Below are 22,163 nucleotides of genomic sequence, written 5' to 3' on the forward strand. Positions count from 1 at the left end.
CATGGTCAGGAGGAAGACGTCAGATCCTCCAAATAATAAGAAAAAAAACATCTGTATGATGCATCCCTCATAGGTTATGACTTTGCTGTGAGTCTGGATGTTCCACAGCATCTTTGGGATGGTGGTGGAGGTGAAACAGATGTCTACAAAGGATAAGTTGGAGAGGAAGAAGTACATGGGTGTGTGGAGGTGGGAGTCTGAGCTGACGGCCAGGATGATGAGCAGGTTTCCAAACACAGTGATCAAATACATGGAGAGAAAAAGCCCGAATGTGAGGGGCTGTAGTTCTGGTTCATTTGATAATCCAAGAAGAAGAAATTTTGAAATGTGTGTATTATTATTGGTTCCATACAGTAGAGGTGGTGGCTAGAAAAGAACAAAAATAAAATGACTAGTGACTAATTTTCATACAAATGTGCATTAATAAAACAAGTGGAAAGTTACAATTATTTTGAAGTTAAGCAATTAATATATGTTTTGTGTAGATCTCACCCCCTTAAAGTAGTCTCCATGACTTCCCTGTCTATAAATTTTTAGCTCAGGGTTTTCCATACAATTCTACAATTAGGTTATAAAGAATGTAAGCACATAACTCCATATAAGGTGTTTTCAGGTCCTATGAAGGGAAAAAAGTGCACTACGAAAGAGAAGATAAGGTGTTATTTTTTATTGGATGTTCTGGAATTTTGCAAATAAAGTGACATTTGAAAAGAGACACCAAGGAAGGCACTGCAGGTGACAGGAGACCATTGAGGGGATATGGGTATCCCATAGGGGAAAAGAACCAGGGCAAAAACACTGAATGTCTTTTTTCAGATATCCAAAGCTCAAAAGTAAGCCAGTATTTGTGGGAAGGCAAGAGGAAGGGGATGAAGATTGTGTTAGAGGATGCTGAGGAATAAAGTGGCTGAGGAATAAAATAAATAAAATAAAACCCATGATGTGAAAGGATACATGCACTCCAATTGCAGCAGTATTTACAATAGTTAAGACAAGGAAGCAACCTAAATGTCCATTGACAGAGAAATGGATAAATAAGATATGATATGTATATACAATGGAATATTACTCAGCCATATAAAAGGATGAAATAATGCCATTTGCACCAACATAGGGGGATTTAGAGATTAGATTATCATACTAAGTGAGGTACATCAGATAAAGATAAAAATCATACAGTATCACCAATGTGTAGAATCCAATAAAAATGCTACAGAAATATTTAGTCATAAAACTGAAACAGATTCAAAGATTTTGAAGCCAAACTTCTAGTTACCAAAGGGGAAATATTAGGGAGAGGGATAAATTAGGTTGGGATTAAACATATATACACACCAGGTAGGCAAAAAAGGCCAACTGAATAGCACAGGGAAATCTATTTCCTATAATAGCCTATATGGGGAATCTATGTGAAAAAAGAATACATATATGTATATGTAAAATTGATTCACTTCACTGAACTCTTAAAACTAACAAAACTTTGTAGGTAAGTTATATGGCAATAATTTTTAAAAATAAAAATAAATTAAAAAATTTAAAGTTGTTACTTAAAAAATTTAAGAATTTTTGCCTAAAATATGTATGGAATATCAACTGGGAAATAGTCATTTTAAAAATAATTTAAAATATTGATAATGTATAAAAATGGGTATATGATATGTGAGCACATGATAATAGGCCAATTAAAAAGGTGCTCAAATGCATAAATCTTTGATCAAACTCAGTAATAGTTTACAAAATCAACCAGAAATCACTTTTCACACCCAGCTTAAGAAAATATCAAAAGTGCGTCACACTGATTGGTTATAAACAGGTATAAAAGGGGTACTCACTCTCTAATTTTGCTGATTGAAATGTGAAATGTAATGAGGTTGGGAAACAATCTGAAAACAGCTATAAATATTAAAAATAGATCTTTACTCAGACTGTCTATTTCCTGGCACTTTTGACATTCTGGCAGAGATTGTTTCTTGTGGTGATATAATTCTTGGATATTATAAGATGTTTACTGCATCCCTGGTCTCTGCTGACAACTCCCCACATGACATGCAAAAGTCTCTGGACATTGCTCAGATTCCCCTGGGCTGGGGCTGAATAGTATTGCTTCTGTGGGGTCTAGAGTTTTATAGTAAAAATCTCAAAATATTTTTGTATAATTATGGTAAAGCTTTCAAAGCATGAGTAGCAAAGCTACACCATGAAATATCAAGCAGACATTGAAGTAGTGAATGAACACTACACTACCAGATTGGAAGCAAGTCCCTGAGGCATTATTGAGTAGGAAGGAAAATTGGATACAAGGTAGAAAAAAAAAGATTGCACTAAAAAATCAATAGCATGTATGATTATATATAGGATTTTATTCATGCATAAAAGTTATGAATATGTGTATGTGCATATATAGGAAGAGAACTTTTAAAAGAAGCTTAGTATTTATAGAAACAAGAGTGTCAGTAAGAATAAAATTAAGTTAGGATTAGGTTTCAAAACAACAGTGTGAAACAAAATTGAGATAGTATCCAAAACTAACCTTTAAAACAAAATAATATAATAAAAATGAATAATATCAACACATATCTCTAACAATAGATAAACTTCCAAAGACTTGGAAATGTAAGGATATAAGGTAAGTGATTTTAAATTGTGGAAGAAGCAGTACCTAAAGTATACTTTCATCTTATATAAAGATATACAAGAGTTCCTACTATGGTGCGGTGGAATCAGTGGTGTCTCTTCATCCTGGGATTTGGTTCAATTCTGGACACAATGGGTTAAGGATTCAGCATTGCAGCAGCTGTGGCATAGGTCACAACTGTGACTCAGATATGATCCCTGGCCTGGGAAATCCATATGCTGTGAGAGGGACCAAAAAAAAAAAAAAAAAAAAAAAAAAAAAAAAAAAAAAGATGTATGATTCAATAAGTTTATGGAATGTAGCTCACCTTTAGTCAAATGTAATAAGATGCTTTCCAGGTCCATCCCAGATGATGTTTGAAGGTGGTGAAACTTTTATAAATGAATCCAACCACAAAAGCCCAAATAAACAGTAAGGAAGTAAAGAGATTTTTTAAAGACAGATCATATCCATAAAGGGTGATTTATTAGCAGTAAGTATACAGAAGAGCTATCACTTTCATTTTGTTCATATAAAAAATTTGCAAGTAAAGCATACTAGAAAGATAGCTCAATTTTCAGTAAGGAAAAATGTAGAAAACACAATATGAATAAGTGATAGCATGACCACATGCTGTGATAAACACAATTCTATAATATACATCTATATATACATAAAAGAACTCAGTATCAAATAGAAAAGTTAATGGGAAAACTCCAATTCCTTCTTTAGAAGAATATAAGCAAAAATAAGAATAAATACACTCTGACCACACTATGGGAATGTAAAGGGTTTTTTACAGATCCTTTACAGAGAATATAATGAGTAATTAGGAGTTCCTTCTGTGGCTCAGCAGTAACAAATTTGACTAGCATCCATGAGAATGTGGGATAGATCCCTGGCTTTGCTCAGTGGGTTAAAGATCTGGCATTGCCCATGAGCTGTGGGGTAGGTCACAGACATGACTCAGATCTCACATTGCTGTTGCTGTGGTATAGGCTGGCAGCTGAGGCTCTGATTCAACCCCTCGCCCAGAAACTTCCAGATTCTGAAGGTGAGGCCCTAAAAAGAAACAAAACAAAACAAAACAAATGAATAACCCACAGATGTACTCAGCTTCATAGGTAGGAAATATTTGCAAAATAAAGCTATTTATCATACTCCTTTTTATTTATCAAATGCTTTTTAAAATGTGAATATGAAGAATGAAAAGAGAATCAGTGAAATAAATGTCTCATGAGATGTTGCAAGACAATAAATTGATTTGAATCTTTCTCACAAATACATATACATTGTTGTAAATGCCCCATGTTAAAAAATAAAAAGAAATTCTCTCAATCACTGAAGAGACCTCCACACCTAGCATTCTGTTTTTATTCCCTTTAACTACAAAACTCCTTGAATATGTTCTCCCTTTACCAGAAGCACTGTATGTCTCCCATTCATTTCTCTGATGGACTGCAATCACTTAACTGTCAACCATCACTCCTGTATTGCTGAATTCAATGTTCTCTTCTCTTTTTAGCATGATAAATAAATGCATTAATTAGTTAATCAGGCAGACAAGCAACTGTAGAAATCTCTTTGCTTTGGGGTCCAGCTTGTGGGAATCAGGTGATCAATGGTTTCTGTGTTGGGGAAAAGTGACTGGCTTGGATCATCAGTGTTAGAAAGTAAGACATAGGAACAAGGGGAGATCTCGACCAAGGACTTCTGCGGAAGGGCGCCAGTGCCCAAAAAGCGTGCATGTGAAGAAGCCCCTATTTATCCCTAACACACGTGGAATATCTGTCCCCTTCTCAATGGTCAGGTCAGGGCACACATTCTTCTCAGTTGGCTAATTTGAAACAAATTTGTTACTGGGAGGAGAGGTAAAAGGGGAGGGGTGAAGGAGGGTGTCTCAGACGAAGCAGGAACAAAGTGGAGTAAGATAAGACTTCCTTTGATAGAAAAGACATATGTTAAATCTCACATATGTGCTCATCTTTGATTCTCTCTGACCCTTTCCTACAGTACCTCCTGGGCTCCTCTACTTACCTCATTGGGAACTCTGAGAGGAAAGGTACTGGGTGGAAGTCCAGATTCCTCCTGGATTGTCGATGATGGAGACTGAGGCTCTGCATCCACACAAGACAGCTGGAAAGAGGCTAGCATTAGTCTCCCAGCCAAATTTAGGATTCCAAAGGCAACAACTGTGCCCTGTCCAACACTAGCCTAGACATTCTGAGGGACTGTGGCAGTGGAGATATTTATAGCTCTCTGGGTCTGCTCATTAGCACATTTTCCTCTTTTTACTCTAACCTCTAAGCACATTATTTCCCTGTAGAACGGAGATTTCCTGGAGATTCTGTGTCCCCAAGAGACCAGGTTAGAATAAAGTGCATTCAGTGTTTATAATACCTCCCTCAGGAACTCCGCTGGCTTCTGACTCTAAGCTCCCAACACCTTATCTCAAGACTTAAAATTTCCTCCAAATTTAACATTAGATTAAATCCCTGCCTGGGTTAGACACCTTGAATCTTCAAACCATTGACTCTTAGTGGAGACATAGCTAGCAAAATCTACAGAAAATTGCTCTTCACCTCTTCCTTTTATATAAACTTTGAGCATTGCACACCTCAGCTTGATTTGACAATTTGCCAAAATCATTAGGAATTTCATATTTATATCACAAATTAAGAGTTCTCATTCAGTTCCCTCATATTGAAATGTTTATTTATTTATTTATTTATTTATTTATTTATTTATTTATTTATTTTTGTCCTTTGTTGTTGTTGTTGTTGCTATTTCTTGGGCCGCTCCCGTGGCATATGGAGGTTCCCAGGCTAGGGGTTGAATCAGAGCTGTAGCCACCGGCCTACGCCAGAGGCACAGCAACTCGAGATCCGAGCCGCGTCTGCAACCTACACCACAGCTCACGGCAACGCCAGATCGTTAACCCACTGAGCAAGGGCAGGGACCGAACCCGCGACCTCATGGTTCCTAGTCGGATTCGTTAACCACTGCGCCACGACGGGAACTCCTGAAATGTTTATTAGTTGAAAGAATCTATTTAGATTTTTTTCTACTTCAATTTGAGCTTGAACTAGTAAAGTAAAAAGATTATTCCTTGCAGCTTCCAGAGGAAATCCAGCCCTGCAAACATCTTGTTTTCCCATTTTTATAGTTTAATTGAAGTATATTTGGTTTAAAATTTTGTGATAATTTCTCCTGGACAGCAAAGTGATTCAGTTATATGTATACACATATCTATTTTTTTTGAGGTTATTTTATCCTGATTTTGGCCCAGTGAGACCCATTTGAGGCTTTTGACCTCCAAAATTATAGGAGCATAAATGTACTTATTTAAATCACTTGCATGGCAATTTTACATTAGTATTAAGAATTGAATACATTTATCCAATAAAATTTTGTTCAGGAAACTGTGATTACATTTCTAAATTCATTAGTTAGCTTCCCTTGGGTGAAGACAGTTTGTGTTGTAATCCCATTTTAAGTTGAAGAAGAAATTTAAATTCAGTTTGGAAATATTTAGCCTCTTCAACTGATAGGGATTTTCTTTTCTTTTTTTGATTAAAACAATTTTTTTTATTATTTCCCCAATAAAATTTTTTTTCCTACTGCACAGCATGGTGACCCAGTTACACATACATGTATACATTCTTTTTTCTCACATTATCATGTTCATCATAAGTGGCTAGACAGAGTTCCCAGTGCTACACAGCAGGATCTCATTGCTAATCCATTCCAAAGGCAATAGTCTGTATCTATTAACTCCAAACACCCCATTCATCCCACTCCCTCCCTCTCCCCCTTGGCAACCACAAGTCTATTTTCCAAGTCCATGATTCTCTTTTTTGTGGAAAGGTTACTTTGTGCCATATATCAGATTCAAGATATAAGGGATATCGTATGGTATTTGTCTTTCTATTTCTGACTTACTTCACTCAGGATGACAGTCTCTAGTTCCATCCATGTTGCTGCAAATGGCATTGTTTTGTCTTTTTTTTATGGTTGAGTAGTATTCCATTGTGTATATATATCACATCTTCCTAATCCAATCATCTGTCGATGGACATTTGGGTTGTTTCATTGTCTTGGTTATTGCGAATAGTGCTGCAATGAACTTGCAGTGCATGTGTCTTTTTCAGGGAAAGTTTTGTCCAGATATATGCCCAAGAGTGGGATTGCTGGGTCACATGGTGGTTTTTTGTATAGATTTCTAAAGTACCTCCATACTGTTCTCCATAGTGGCTGTACCAGTTTACATTGCCACCAACAGTGCAGGAGGGTTCCCTTTTCTCCACACCCCCTCTAAGCATTTGTTATTTGTGGACTTATTAATGATGCCCATTCTGACTGGTGTGAGGTGGTATCTCGTGGTAGATTTGATTGGCATTTCTCTAGTAATCAGGGATGTTCAGCATTTTTTCATGTGTTTGTTGGCCATCTGTATATCTTCCTTGGAGAAATGTCTATTCAGGTCTTTTGCCCATTTTTCCATTGGGTTGTTGGCTTTTTTGCTGTTGAGTTGTATAAGTTGTTTGTCTATTTTAGAGATTAAGCCCTTGTCAGTTGCATCATTTGAAAGTATTTTCTCTCATTCTGTAAATTGTCATTTTGTTTTCTTTTTTGATTTCCTTTGCTGTGCACAATCTTGTCAGTTTGATTAGGTCCCGCTGGTTTATTTTTGCTTTTATTTCTGTTCCTGTGATTTATGTTGAAGAGTGTTCTGCTTATGTTTTTCCGTAGGACTTTTATAGTAGCTGGCCTTACCTTTAATTATTTAATCCATTTTGAGTTTGTTTTTGTGTATGATGTTAGAGAATGTTCTAATTTTATTCTTTTACATGGAGCTGTCCAGTTTTCCCAGCACCATTTATTGAAAAGACAGACTTTTATGCACAGTATGTTCTTACCTCCTTTTTGTAGATCAGTTGACCATCAGTGCTTGGGTTTATTTCTGGGCTTTCTATCCTGTTCCATTGATCTACATTTTTGTTTTTGTGCCAGTACCACACTGTTTTGGTGACTGTAGCTCTGTAGGCAGAACATTTTGACATAAACTGCCACAGTATCTTTTTGGTTCCACCTCCAGAGTAATGAATATAAAAATAAAAAAAAAAAACAATGGGACTTAATTACACTTAAAATCTTTTGAATAGCAAAGGGAACCATTAAAACAATTAGAAGAAAATACACAGAATGTGAAAAATTTTTGCAAATGAAGCTATCAACAAGGGATTAATCTCCAAATATAAAGTATCTTAAACATTTTTATATTTAAAAAAATAATCAAAAAGTGCACAGAAGACATTTGTCCAAGAAGACATATGGATGATCAGTAGGAACATGAGAGGGTGCCCAATGTCACTATTATTAGAGAAATGCAAATCAAAACTATAAGGGGATATGTCCTCACACCACTCAGAATGGCCATCATCAAAAAGTGTATAAACAATAAATGCTGGAGAGGAGGTGGAGAAATGGGAACCCTCCTACACTGCTGGTGGAAATTTAGGATGATGGAACCACTGTGTAGGCCAGTATGGAGGGTCCTTAAAAACGAAAAATAGAACTACCAGCAATCCCACTCTTGGACATATACCTGGAGAACACAATAACTTGAAAGGATACATGTACCCCTATGTTCATGGCAGGACTCTTCACCATAGCCAAGATATGGAAACAACCTAAATGTCCATCAACAGATGAACGGATGAAGAAGATATGGTAAAAGGTACATACAATCGAATAATAAAAAAGAACAAAATAATGGCATTTGCAGCAATATGGATGTAATTAGATATTCTCATACTAAGTGAAGTCAGAAAGAGAAAGACAAATACCATATGATATCACTTATATGTGGAATCTAAAATATGACACAAATGAACCTATCTACAAAACAGAAACAGGTTCATGAACATGGAGGAACAGACTTGTGGCTGCCAAGGGGGAGTGGGATGGACCAGGAATTTGGGGTTGGTAGATGGAAACTATTATATTTAGAATGGATAGCAATGAAGTCATACTGCACAGCACAGGGAAACTATATTCGAACTCTTGGAAAAAAATGTGATGGAATATAGTATGAGAAAAAGAAGCTGGGTCATAATAGCAAGAACTGACACAACACTGTAAAAAACTCTATGCTAATAAAAATAAGTAAATTAAAAAAATCAAAACAAAAAGAATAAATTATTTTTAAGAAACTCATCTTCCCATGAAAAGTATGGAAATTTCCAAACATTTCTGATCCGAGGTTGAGAAAAACTTCTGGAATGTATGAAAATGGACCAAAAGAAAACTGCCTATGTATCAGACAGAGCAGAAAGCTTAAAAATGAATAGTTGAAACTATATGGAAAAGTTGAATTCAAAGAAATAGAAACCCCAGGAAATAAATGGGAACAAATTCTATTCCACAGTGATAAAAATAAATCACAATTTTTGTTCAAGGCTTTGAGTCCTATAATCAAGGGCAGTTCGTCACCTTCAGGACAGTTGTCCATTTTACACCTGTCATCTCACAGAATCTCTTCAGAGCCCCTTTTAGGTCTTTATTCTTCAGACTGTAGATGAAGGGGTTCAGCATGGGTGTGACCACTGTGTACATCACTGAGGCTACTGCAGTCGAGTGTGAGCTGTGGGTAGCAGCAGACATAAGGTAATCTCCTAGGACTGAAAAATAAAACAGGGAGACAACTGACAGGTGAGAGGCACAGGTGGAAAATGCTTTATACTTCCCTTGAGCTGATGAGATTCTACATACGGTGGAAACTATCTTAGAGTAAGAATAAAGGATACCAGCAAGGGGGCCACCAGCCAGCAGCCCAGCTGAAAAATACAACACAGTGTCATTAAGAAAAGTGTCAGAACAGCTAAGTTTGACCACTTCATCTAGATCACAGAAAAAGTGGGGGATTTCCAAGTCTGTACAGAAGGAGAGTTGTAACACCATTAGGGTTTGTAGCAGGGAGTTCAGGGCACCCAAGATCCAGGACACCAGCACCAGAGGTCCACAGAACTGGGGGCTCATTTTGACCATGTAGTGCAGGGGGTGGCAAACGGCAAAGAAGTGGTCATAGGCCATCACAGCAAGAAGAAAGTTATCCCAACCTCCAAAGAGTGTGGAAAAATACAACTGGGTGATGCAGCCTGTATAGGTTATAAGTTTATTCTCTGTCTGTATATTCACTAGCATCTTTGGGATGGTGGTGGAAGTAAAACATATGTCCACAAAGGACAGATTGGAGAGGAAGAAGTACATGGGTGTGTGGAGGTGGGAGTCAGAGCTGACAGAAAGGATGATGAGCAGGTTTCCAAACACAGTGATCAGGTACATGGAGAGGAAAAGCCCAAATATGAGAGGCTGAGATTCTTGTTCCTTTGATAATCCCAGAAGAAGAAATGTTGAAATTTGGTATCATTGTCTGGTCCCATGTGGTAGTGTTGATGATGACTAGGAATCAAAAAAATTTAATAATATGATTAATTTTTACATAAGCGGGCATTAATAAGATGCTGCAATTGCAATGCTATGTAGGGAAAAAAGCAGTTATATAAAAGAATGAGTGAGTGTGTTATTTTTTAAAAAGTATACTTGATTTACAGTATTGTGTCATTTTCTGTTGTACAGTATAGTGGCCCAGTCATACAGACATGGAGATCAGTCTTGTAGTTGATGGGAGAGGGGAGGAAATGGGATGGATGGGGAGTTTGGGGTAGAGAGATGCAAACTCTTACATTTAGAGTGGATAATCAATGAGTGTATTATTTTCATTGGGAGTTTAGGAAGACCTGAAAACAAGGGGACATTTGAACAGAGACCTCACGGAAAACTGAGTGGGAGACTGGAGGGAGTATGGGGGAGTATGTCCTCTGCAGGGGAAAGAGCCAGTGCAAAGGCCTGAAGAAGGGACTCATTCCCAGATAGTCCAGTCTCACAATGTAACTGGTGTGGTGAGGAATGACCAGGAGGAAGAGTGGTGAGAGATGGTGTCAGAGAATGTTGAGGAAAGAGGTGGCCTCCCTGCTACAGCTGAGACTTCAAGGCACAGGAAGTCCCTTGTTCACATTCTGCTCCTTGTACTTGATACATTTTTTTGGCCATGCCCATGGCAAGCAGATGTTTCCAGTTCAGGGATCGAACCTGAACCCCTGCAGTGACAAGGCTGGATCCTTAACCTTCTGAGCTACCAGGAAACTGGTTAATTTTAATTTCAAGGAATCTCATGAATACATATAGATCCACTCATTATTGACATGTGCTGGTTAACATTCCATAATGGGTCAATTTATTATTTTTTTTTTAAATTTTAATGGAGTATAGTTGACCTAATATGCTGTGTTAGTTTCAGGTGTATAGCAAAGTGATTCAGTTACACATGTGCATATATCCACCCCTTTTCAGATTCTTTCCCATATGGTTATTACAGAATATTGAGTAGATTTCCCTGTGCTGCACAGTAGGAACTTGTTACTTATTTATTTTGTATAGAGTACTGAATGTATGTTAATCCCAATCCCCTAATTTATCCCTCATCCCAGCTTTTCATTTTTGGTAACTAGGAGTTTGAGTTTGAAAACTTTGAGTCTGTTTTTGTTTTATGAATAAGTCCTTTTGTATCACTTGTATTAGATTCCACATGTTAGTGATATCATATGATATTTGTCTTTGGTCATTTTAGAATATAGAGGGAGAGGATGAGAGAGTGAGAGAGAGGAAACAAATTTTGACCTTCTGCAACCATGTGTCACATCAGGCTCTTCTCAGCTCTAGGCACAAGAATCAGAAAAGAATTGATACAAATTAAGTTGTCTACATTCAATTGTTTTTACCCCAAAGATACAAGGAAACTTCTTTTGTAAAACAGAAGCAGACTCAAAGTTTTGGAGGCCAGACTGATGGTTACCAAAGGGGAATTATTAAGAGGAGGGAGGGATTGGGACTTTGGGACTGGCATATATGCACTACTATACAAAAAATCAGTTGGTAATGGGGACCTGCTGTATGGCTCAGAGAAGTCTGTCCAGTACTCTGGATAGCCCATATGGGGGAAGAATCTGTAAAAGAAGGAATATGTATATGTGTACTTCTGTGGCTGATTCACTTTGCTGTGCACCTGAAACTAACACAACACCTATAGTCCAATAAAATTTATATTAAAAAATAAAATAAAATCCAGTTTCAGTCGATGACCCTCCCATGAACCTGTGAACCTGGTGATCCATTTTAACATGACCATTTTCTGTCTTGCTTTTCAATAAGAGTTAAAAAATAAACTCAGGAGTTCCCATCATGGTGCAGCAGAAATGAATCCGACTAGCAGCCATGAGGTTGCAGGTTCAATTCCTGGCCTTGTTCAGTGGGTTAATGTTCTGGCGCTTGCTGTTGAGCTGTGATGTAGGTGGCAGACATGGCTTGGATCTGGTGCTGCTGTGGCTGTGGTGTAGGCCAACAGCTACAGCTCTGATTGGACCCCTAGCCTGCGAACCTCCATATGCCACGAGTGTGGCCCTGAAAAGCAAAAATAAATAAATAAATAAATAAATAAAGCAAAAATAGAGACAATGGAAAGAAATGGACATGATGTGGAATAAAAGATCTAATTAGCTCCGATGTTCACTGAGAGATTGTAAAGAAATGATATCTCCCTTGATTTTGACAGCATTCCAACTCCAGTTACATCCATTGATTCTCAGAATAACTAATAAAGCAGCAATTAACAATTACCCCAAAGATAAAGGAGTAATATATTTCCTATGTCAAGCCATCTTAATGAATAGATATCCACTAGAAATATGAGCAAATTAAACACATCCATCATATACAAAAGGAAATACACAATGTACAAAGATTTTAAAGATAAAACATTAAAAGGCTTTTCTGAATAATGTTAAGTGCAAAATTTTGGGATCAGTAACGTAATGTTGAATCATGGATCTACCACATATTAACTGTTTGAGTTTACATAGACAACCAACATTCTAAATGTTAATATACTCATAGAAATAGTAAGAATAGTGAAATCCAACTTCCTAAGGTTGTTGATAGGTTTAGTCAATATATGTAAAAATTTATCATAATTCCTTCCTATTAGTTTATGTATGTTTATTACTGGTGGTTACTCTCCTTGTTTAGTTAGTTGTGTGTGAGTGTGTGTGTGTGTGTGTGCACATATGTGTATGTGTGTATACATATGTTTATTTGTGCATTTGCATGCATGTATTTTTGTGTTTGCATGCATATACATGATTGATAACTAGATAAAAGACATGCTAAAAATGAGAAATCCACTTCAGTAAAGAAAAAAATAGTTTTAAAAGAAGGCTAGTTTTTGCTCTGAGGGAAATGCAATATGAAGGAAGGGCCTATTAGAAGAGACAGGTTGCAGAGAGAAAGGCAGCAGTGTGGGTGCTGATGTCACCTCAAGCTCAAGGGACCACACACTGATGGCTCCACTAGTGCCATCACAGAACCCCACCTCAGGCTCCTGATCTGTTAGTCTTGTACTTGTTCCATGCTTGTATCACCACATTTGTTTTTATGTGTCCCAGTAGTGGAATAATCCTGGTCTGTCTCTCACTATTCTTTGTGGTGTTCCTTCCTCTCTTATTCTTGGGGGTCCTGATCTCTTTTTGGACAAATCTAATGGGCACAATGTAGTCCTGATTCTTTTCCTCATCCCACATGGCAATGATCCCATCAGATCATTCTCTATAAAATCTTGTATATTCCATGACAATACATCCCCTTTCCTTATATGAATTATCTCTGTCTACCTTATGTCATTCAAGCATTTAATCCATTGCTCTTTGCTTTCTCCATTACATGTATTATTCAAAAGAGCAGGAGCCTCACCTGCTTTGTTCATGTCCAGGATTTCACAAAATTTGCATTTATGTAGAAACAAATTTCAAGAAAATGAGAATCCAATAAATTAAAAGAATGGTAGCAAAAACAGAACTTTGGGAGTTCCCGTGGTGGTGCAGTTGTTAATGAATCTGACTAGGAACCATGAGGTTGCGGGTTCGGTCCCTGACCTTGCTCAGTGCGTTAACGATCTGGTGTTGCCCTGAGCTGTGGTGTAGGTTGCAGATGCGGCTCGGATCCCGCATTGCTGTGGCTCTGGTGTAGGCTGGTGGCTACAGCTCCAATTAGACCCCTAGCCTGGGAACCTCCATATGCTACAGGAGCGGCCCAAGAAATGGCAAAAAGACAAAAAAAAATAGAACTCTGTTAAATATAGTACATTCAAATAATTAAATAGATTGAATAAATATCTAACACAAACATCTATATATATATATATATATATATGTAAAATAATAATAAATCAATCACCCCAATGTGGGTCTGTAATTTAAAATAAAATGGACAAAATCTTGGAAATAGAATAGGAAATACAGTTTTTTTCCCTTTCTTATAATAAATTTATTCTTATTTAATTTTCTTCAAGTATGGTTGACTTACAAAGTTGTGGTATTTTCAAGTGTACGGCAAAGTGAATCAGTCATATATATAAATATGGTCATTAGTTTTTCCATGTAGGTTATTACAAATTATTGAGTAAATTTTCCTGTTCTCATTAATTATATATTTTATATAGTAGTGTGTATATGTTCTTCTCATACTCCCAATTCTTATGGTTTATTTATTTTTTATTTTCACCTTTTTTTTTTTAGGGCTGCACCTGTGGCATATGGAAGTTAGGGGTTGGATCAGAGCTATAGCTGCAGGCCTATGCCCCAGGCACAGCAATGCTGGATCTGAGCCATGCCTGGAACCTCCATCACAGCTCACAGCAATGCTGGCCTTAACCCATTGAGTGAGGTCAGGTGTTGAACCCACATCCCCACGGATACTAGTTGGGTTTGTTACTGCTGAGCCACAAGGGGAACTCCATTTGTTGTTTTTAATACACAGTGAAGAAAGTAGTATCTAAAATTATCAGTTCATTCCATATAAACAGAAATGGCCTCAATGATGCTTATAAAACAATATATGAGATCTTTAGTTGAATACAAAAGAATGTGCTCCATAACATTAGGGAAGATAATTGCTATTTGGAAAAAACAGACCTAATTGTAAAACATAAAATGGAAGATATTTCACATCCAATTATCCTTATAAGATAACAATATGCATAAAAATGTATTCCTTATCATTAAGGATGCAGAAGAACTTTCAATGTGTAAAATCAATCCAGAGAAAACCATGATTCAAAAAAATACATGGACCCCAATGTTCATTGCAGCAGTGTTTACAATAGCCATGACAGGAAAGCAACCCTAATGTCCATCAACAGAGAATTAGATAAAGAAAATGTAGTACATGCACATGATGGAATATTACACATCCATTAAAAAGGACGAAATAATGCCTTTTTCAGCAACATGGGTGGACCTAGAGATTATCATACTAAGTCAAGGAAGTTAGACATAGAAAGACAGATATCATATGATATTGGTTACATGAGGAATCTAAAAAAAAAAAAATATCTTGTTTACAAAGCAGAAACAGACTCAAAAATTTTGAATCCGAACTTGTTGTTACCAGTTGAAAATGTTGCAGGGGAGAGGGATAAATTAGGAAATGGAGATAAACATATACACACTACTACATGTAAAATAGGTAAGTAACAAGGACCTACTGTATAGCACAGGGAAATTGACTCAATACTCTGTAATATCTATGTAGGAAAATAATTTGACAAAGAATTAATATATGTATATGTATACACACACATATATATGTATACATATACATCTATATATAAAACAGATCCATTTTGTTGTATACCTGAAAGAAACAACACTATAAGTCAACTATATTCCAATAAAAAAATTTAAAAAGCCATGAAGTGAACACAATGTGACTGATAGATTTGACTACATACATTTTACATACTCTCACACAACCTATAAACATATCTATCCATACATACATACATATAAGAATTAATCATGGAAGATAATATGAGAAAAAGAATATATATATATATATATATATATGTATATATGTGACTAGGTCACTTTGTTGTACAGCCAAAATTGGCACAACATTGTAAATCAACTATAATTTAAAAAATAAATATAAAAAATAAAATAAAATTTAAATTGCATACAACAAACTTGGTGAGAAAATCCTATTTTTGAAAGAATGCAATAAAAAAAAGAAAAAGCACTCAGATCCCAGGATACAAAACAAAGCACTTGCAAAGACAATTTGTGTATAGAAAGCAAACAGCTAACAAAGACAAAATATATTTAGCCTCCCAGGTAGTGAAATAATTGCAAAGAAATGCTCCTTGGTATATGCTTTCATGTGTATTAAAGATTTTTTTTTTCATGGCAGTATCAACCTGGGAGACAATAACATGAAATGCATGTCTCAGGAACAGCTATTGTAAGGAAGTAGCTACTTCACTGGATCTGGATTCTTTGAATAAATACAGAACATGTTCATATACACCCCATCTGAAAAGCTTCACTAGTAGTGCTTCCAAAACTAATGCTTTGTTTTCCTATCCCCTGAACTGCAAAACTACTCATTCATTATGCTTCCCATTCCTGCATTCTCATCCAACTGGAATTCCATCCCATCATTAATTTTCCACAATGATCCTTCTATTACTGAATCCACAGATATTCATCTTTATAAATAGTAAATAAAATTATTTTGAATGTATTTGTCATCCTAGAAAAGTGTGGCAGCCTCTTAGCTCTAGGTTAGGCCGGTTAGGCTCCCAGGTGACTTTATAAAGTTCTCCACTTACATTCTCTTTGGATCTTTCCTGAAGTTTCTACTGGACTGTCAGAGTCATCTGGATGGGGGTCTCTGAGTGGAAGGTCTTGATGTGGAAATCCAGTTCCTCCCTGGATGGCTGATGATGAAGACTGAAGGACAGCAGGAAGTAGCAAAACATTTGTCTCTATCCGGATTGACAGCTACAAAGCAACAACTCTGTCCTGTGTCTCCAAAGTTGTACTCACTGTGAGAATACAACAGAGGAGGTACTCACTGTGAGAATACAACAGAGGAGATATTTACAGCTCCCACTATCTGCTCATTAGCACTGTTTCCATTGTTATCCCACCTCTGTGCATATCATTATCCTGGGGAACAGTGATATGGACAGAAAGAATTTTTCCTGCAGATTTTCTGCTCCCAGGAGATGAGAGTAAAAGAGAGGTTAATCCAGTTTTTATTACTCTTTGTCTTAGAACTCCTCTGCTTTTCAGAAGTCTAACTATATTGAACATAATCTCAAGTTAACAGTTTCTCCAAATCTAAGACTGAAGTACCTTCCTTTGGTAGGTCTCATGGACCTCCAAAATACTGTCTTGTGATGGGAACATCTCCTGAGAGCTCTAGAAAATTGCTAATCTCTTTTTTTTGGGGGGGGGGAGGGAGAGATATGTACTCCTTTGCTATAAGTACATGGGTAGTATAATCCTTGACTTAGCTATGCTTTTGACAAGATTTTTAGGAGATTTGTGCTTGGAACACATACTAAAAGCCATTTTCCAGTGCTTCATTTAAAAATGTTGATTATAAGGTATATTTAGATCTTTTTTTATGGACCATGCATGAGCTTAGAATCTTATGTGGATTGTCTTCTTTTATTTTCACAAAGTCCATTCTCTCATGTCTATGCTCTTATGTACCTTGTTTTACATTTGCAGAAATGCAGCTCAGAAAGGTGAAGGGATCTGCCTAAAGTTATGAACTGAACAAGGGCTGAGCTTTGATAGGAGCTCCAATAAGAATTTCTCAGTTTTCATCCTCTAGGCCAACAGGTATCAACTGGATTGATTTTCCCTCTGAGGAACACCTGGCACTATTGAAGAAATGTTGGTTGTCCCAAACTTGTATGTGCTACTGCCACCTAGTGGTATGAGGTCAAGGATGCTGCTGTGCATCCTATGATGCTCAGGATGGCTCTCACCACAAAGAATCATCCAGCAGGAATGTCAGCAGTGTGAATGTGAGAAAAACTATACTGTACCAGAATGTCTCCAACATCAATACATGTAGGAACCTCTTGGGGATTTTGTCGAGATGCAGATTCTGATTCGGCAGGTCTAAGATGGGCCCAGAGATTCTGCACTTGCAACTTGCCTCTAGTTGATGTTGATGCCACAGGTCCTGGCCTGTGGACCATTCTTTGAGTGTAAAGACTGTGGTCCAGTGTTACAGTCAGACATAGATGTACTGAGGTCTTCTCTACCAAGAAGCCTCCTGTCAACCTCAGACCTGACCTTGAGCTTAGGTGGTCAAATGATAGACTCAGTAATTTAGATTCTGTTTTTTTTTTCCTGGTTATTCCCATAGCATGCAGAAGTTCCCAGGTCAGGGGTCGAACCAGTGCCATAGCAGTGATAATGCTGGATCCTTAACCCACTGAGCCACTAGGGAATTCTTCAGCTTCTGTGTGCTCAAGTTTACACATGAGTTTTAAGTATTTCCTTCATGGCAGAAAATGAATGTTTTAGGCCTCTGATTCCTTATCTAAAATCAGAGAAATTCCACCTATGGTGTGGAGTTGGTGTGCAAAGTTAACAAAAATTTAGAGCTGGTAGGAAACACCTGGCACAGAGTAGCTGCTCATTCAAGAGGAACTGTTGGGACTGTGTCTCAGCTGTGCATTTACTAAGCTCAGTGTGGCATCAGAGAATCTCTAGGGTGTGAAAGTGAGTCCAAAATTGCCTTGTTCCTGGGAGACAGTGAGCTCTCATCTTGCAAGGACATCTTCTCCCAGGGTCTCACACATGGAGAAGAGTGCTTGGGAGGCCACCAATCTATGCTGTGTTGCACTCAGGGACATAACCTCTGACCCCCCCACATTGGCTCCAAAGGGCCACAGTAAGAAATTTTAGACTCAGAGTTCCCTGGTGGCCTAGTCGTTAAAGATTTGGCATTGTCACTGCTGTGGCTTGACTTTAATCCCTGGCCCAGAACTTCTGCCTGTAGACATGGTAGGCTGTGTTACTATGCTCTACTCTAGGAAATATCAGCAAATATCTTGGTGAATCAAATTTTTCCATCAACTCTTGGTATCTTCTTCCTTTTTGAAATTCTACAGCATATCATTTATAAATGTTTTTGTAAAAAGTAGTAGGAAATGCTTGTGTGTCTGCTTGTCCCACATAGAATTTTATTTTTTACAATGATTGATGCACTGTCCCATTCATCCAAGTAGGGTTATTTATTTATTTATTTATTTCTATTTATCCTTTTTGTGTTTTTGCCTTTTCTAGGGCCGCTCCCATGGTATATAGAGGTTCCCAGGCTAGGGGTCGAATCCAAGCTGTAGACACTGGCCTACACCAGAGCCACAACAACCCGGGATCCGAGCCATGTCTGCAACCTATGCCACAGCTCACAGCAATGCCAGATCCTTAACCCACTTTGCAAGGCCAGGGATCGAACCTGCAACCTCATGGTTCCCAGTCAGATTTGTTAACCAGTGTGCCACAACAGGAACTCCTGTTTATTTGTTTTTTTTGTTTTGTCTTTTGTCGTTTTAGGGTTGCACCAGTGGCATATGTATGTTCCCAGGTTAGGGGTCAAATTGAAGCTGTTGCTGCCAGCATACACCAGAGCCATAGCAATGCCAGATCTAAGCTGAGTCTGTGATCTACACCACAGTTCACAACAATGCTGGATCCTTAACCCACTGAGCGAGGCCAGGGATCAAACCTGCAACCTCGTGGTTCCTAGTTGGATTCATTTCCACTGCGCCACGTTGGGAAGGCCTCCAGGTAGGTTTTACATCCTCTCTCCTTGCTCTGAGATTTAAATTAAAATTTTCCAGCTTTATTGAGATATTATTGACATATATTATGTTTAATTAAAGCACACAATATGATGACTTGATACAGAATAATTGTGAAATTATTACCATAATAAGATTAGTTAACACATCTAGCACTTGCTATAATTACTTTTTGTGGTAAGAATGTTTAAAATATACTTTTGAAATGGAGTTTTAACTAAAGAACAACACCCCCTTGGCTAGGAAGGCAGCTGCAAGCCTTTCCAGCTGTGCTCATCACTATGCCACCCTTCTTGTAATAATGTAACAACTGTGTGCTTTCTGTCCAAGCCAGCAGCCCTGCTAATTAGGTACCCAGCATTGCTTATCAGTTCTGCTTCTGTAACCTTGCTTGCTCAGTTTCTTAGGGAGGAACACTGTCTGCTTGGGGATGGGGGAGGTCTGGGATGCTTACATGGGAAAATCAAGACCTTGTAGTGTATAAAAGTTACTGAGAACAAAGACCTGGTGCTCAGACTCTGGAGGTGACTCCTCTGAGCCTGCACCAATGCTGAATAAACCTTGCTTTTCCATATCTCCGAGTGCTGTTTGTCTCCTCTGTTGCCACAGTTTTTGTGGTTTCCGCAACACTTTCTCAGCAATTTTCAAGTATTTATTATAGTATTCCTAACCCTAGTCACCATGCTGTACATTAGATCCCCAGACCTTCTCTTCTTTATAGCCTCAAGTTTGTACTTTTTTTGGTCTATTTTTGTTTTTTTTTTTGCCTTTTCTAGGGCCACTCCCATGGCATATGGAAGTTCCCAGGCTAGGGGTCAAATCGGAGCCCTAGCCACTGGCCTACGCCAGAGCCACAGCAACACGGGATCTGAGCCGCGTCTGCAACCTACACCACAGCTCACGGCAATGCCAGATCCTTAATCCACTAAGCGAGGCCAGTGATCGAACCCTCAACTTCATGGTTCCCAGTCGGATTCATTAACCACTGTGCCACGACATGAACTCCTGCAAGTTTGTACTTTTGATCAATATCTCCATCTTTCCTTCACACCCAACCATCTATTTGTTCTATGAGTCTGGCTTTTTAAGATACATCCTTTAAGAGAGCTTGTAGAGTTTCATCTTTGTCTGACTTAGTTTATTTATTAAATGCTCTCCAAGTTCATCCATTGTTTGGCAAATAGCATGAGTTCTTTCTTTTTTAATCTCTAATGACATTATATGTCTATCACATTTTCTTTACACATCCTTTCATTCATGGAGACATAGTTTGCTTCTGTGTATGTTTTGGCTATTTAAAATAAATACTGGGAGTTCCCGTGGTGGCACAGTGGTTAACGAATCCAACTAGAGACCATGAGGTTACAGGTTCAATCCCTGGCCTCGCTCAGTAGGTTAAGGATCTTCCGTTGCCATGAGCTGTGGTGTAGGTCGCAGACACGGCTCGGATCCTGCATTGTTGTGGCTCTGATGTAGGCCAGTGGCTACAGCTCCAATTAGGCCCCTAGCCCGGGAACCTCCATATGCCGTGGGAGCAGCCCAAGAAAAGGCAAAAAGACAAAAAATAAATAAATAAATAAATACTGAAATGAACATCGAACATGAAGGTGCATATATCTCTTTGAGAAATGTTTTATTTTCTTTGTATATATATATATATATACACATATATATATATGTGTATATATATATATATATGTATATATATATTTGGAGTGAGATTGCTGGATCCTATGGTAATTATACTTTAATTTTTTAAGGAAACTCCTTATTCTTTTTCATAATGGCTGTGCCCATTTACATTCTCACCAACAGTGTACAAGAATTCATTTTTCTCCATATGCTAGCAAGCATTTATTATCTTTTATTATACCATTCCTAACAGATGTGAGAGGGTATCCCACTGTAGTTTTGGTTTGCATTTCCCTGATCAGTAGTGATGTTGCATATCTTTTCATGTGTTTGTCTTCACTGGGAAATTTTCTAGTTAAACCCTCACCATCTGCATATATATATATATTCTTTTTTTTTTTCTTCTTATGGTCACACCTGTGGCATATGGAAGTTCCTGGGCTAGGAATTACATTGGAGCTTCAGCTGCAGGCCTACACCACAGCCACAGCAACACCAGATTTGAGACACATCTTAAAGCAATGCAAGATATTTAACCCACTGAGCAAAGCCAGGCATTGAACTTATATCTTCTCAGAGATGATGTCGGGTTATTAACCCACTGAGCCACTATGGGAACTCCACTCCATCTATTTTTATTTGGGGTAGTATTAGCATTATTTCTATGGAGTTGCATGAATTTCTTATATAATTTGAATATTAACTACACATTAGATATTTCATGTCCATATAGTTTTCTCCCATTGTACAGATTTCCTTTTAATATTGATGTTTCTTTTGCCCTGAGGAACTTTTTAGTATGATATAATTCCACTTGTATTGTCTTGCTTGTGCTTTTGGTGTCATATCCAAAAAACATTTGCCAAGATCCATGTCAAGAAGGATTTCCCCTATAGTTTCTGTGGGAATTTTTATTGTTTCAGACCTTACATTTGAGTTTTTAATTCATTTCTAGTTAACTTTTGTGAATATTGTAAAATAGCTTTCCAGTTTTATTATTTTACATGTAAATATCCAGCTTTCTCAAAGAGATTTTCCTTTCTCCATTGAGTATTCTTAGTGTCTTTGTAAAATTTTAGTTGATTGTAATGCATGAGTTTATTTCTTGTCTCTCAGTTCTGTTCCATTGGT

At 37.6% G+C, this 22,163-nt stretch overlaps 1 protein-coding gene across 1 annotated transcript; it reads right to left on the reverse strand.

Annotated features, from left to right (window-relative positions):
- LOC110259622 (olfactory receptor 7A10-like) lies at positions 9,092-9,892 on the reverse strand (the record flags this gene model as incomplete). The annotated part of the gene is made up of 1 exon (XM_021085104.1): positions 9,092-9,892. A coding segment is annotated over one exon (801 nt), but the record flags the coding sequence as incomplete, so codon positions are not given.

This window comes from Sus scrofa, chromosome 2 (assembly GCF_000003025.6).
Source record: "Sus scrofa isolate TJ Tabasco breed Duroc chromosome 2, Sscrofa11.1, whole genome shotgun sequence".
Lineage (NCBI taxonomy): Eukaryota > Metazoa > Chordata > Mammalia > Artiodactyla > Suidae > Sus > Sus scrofa.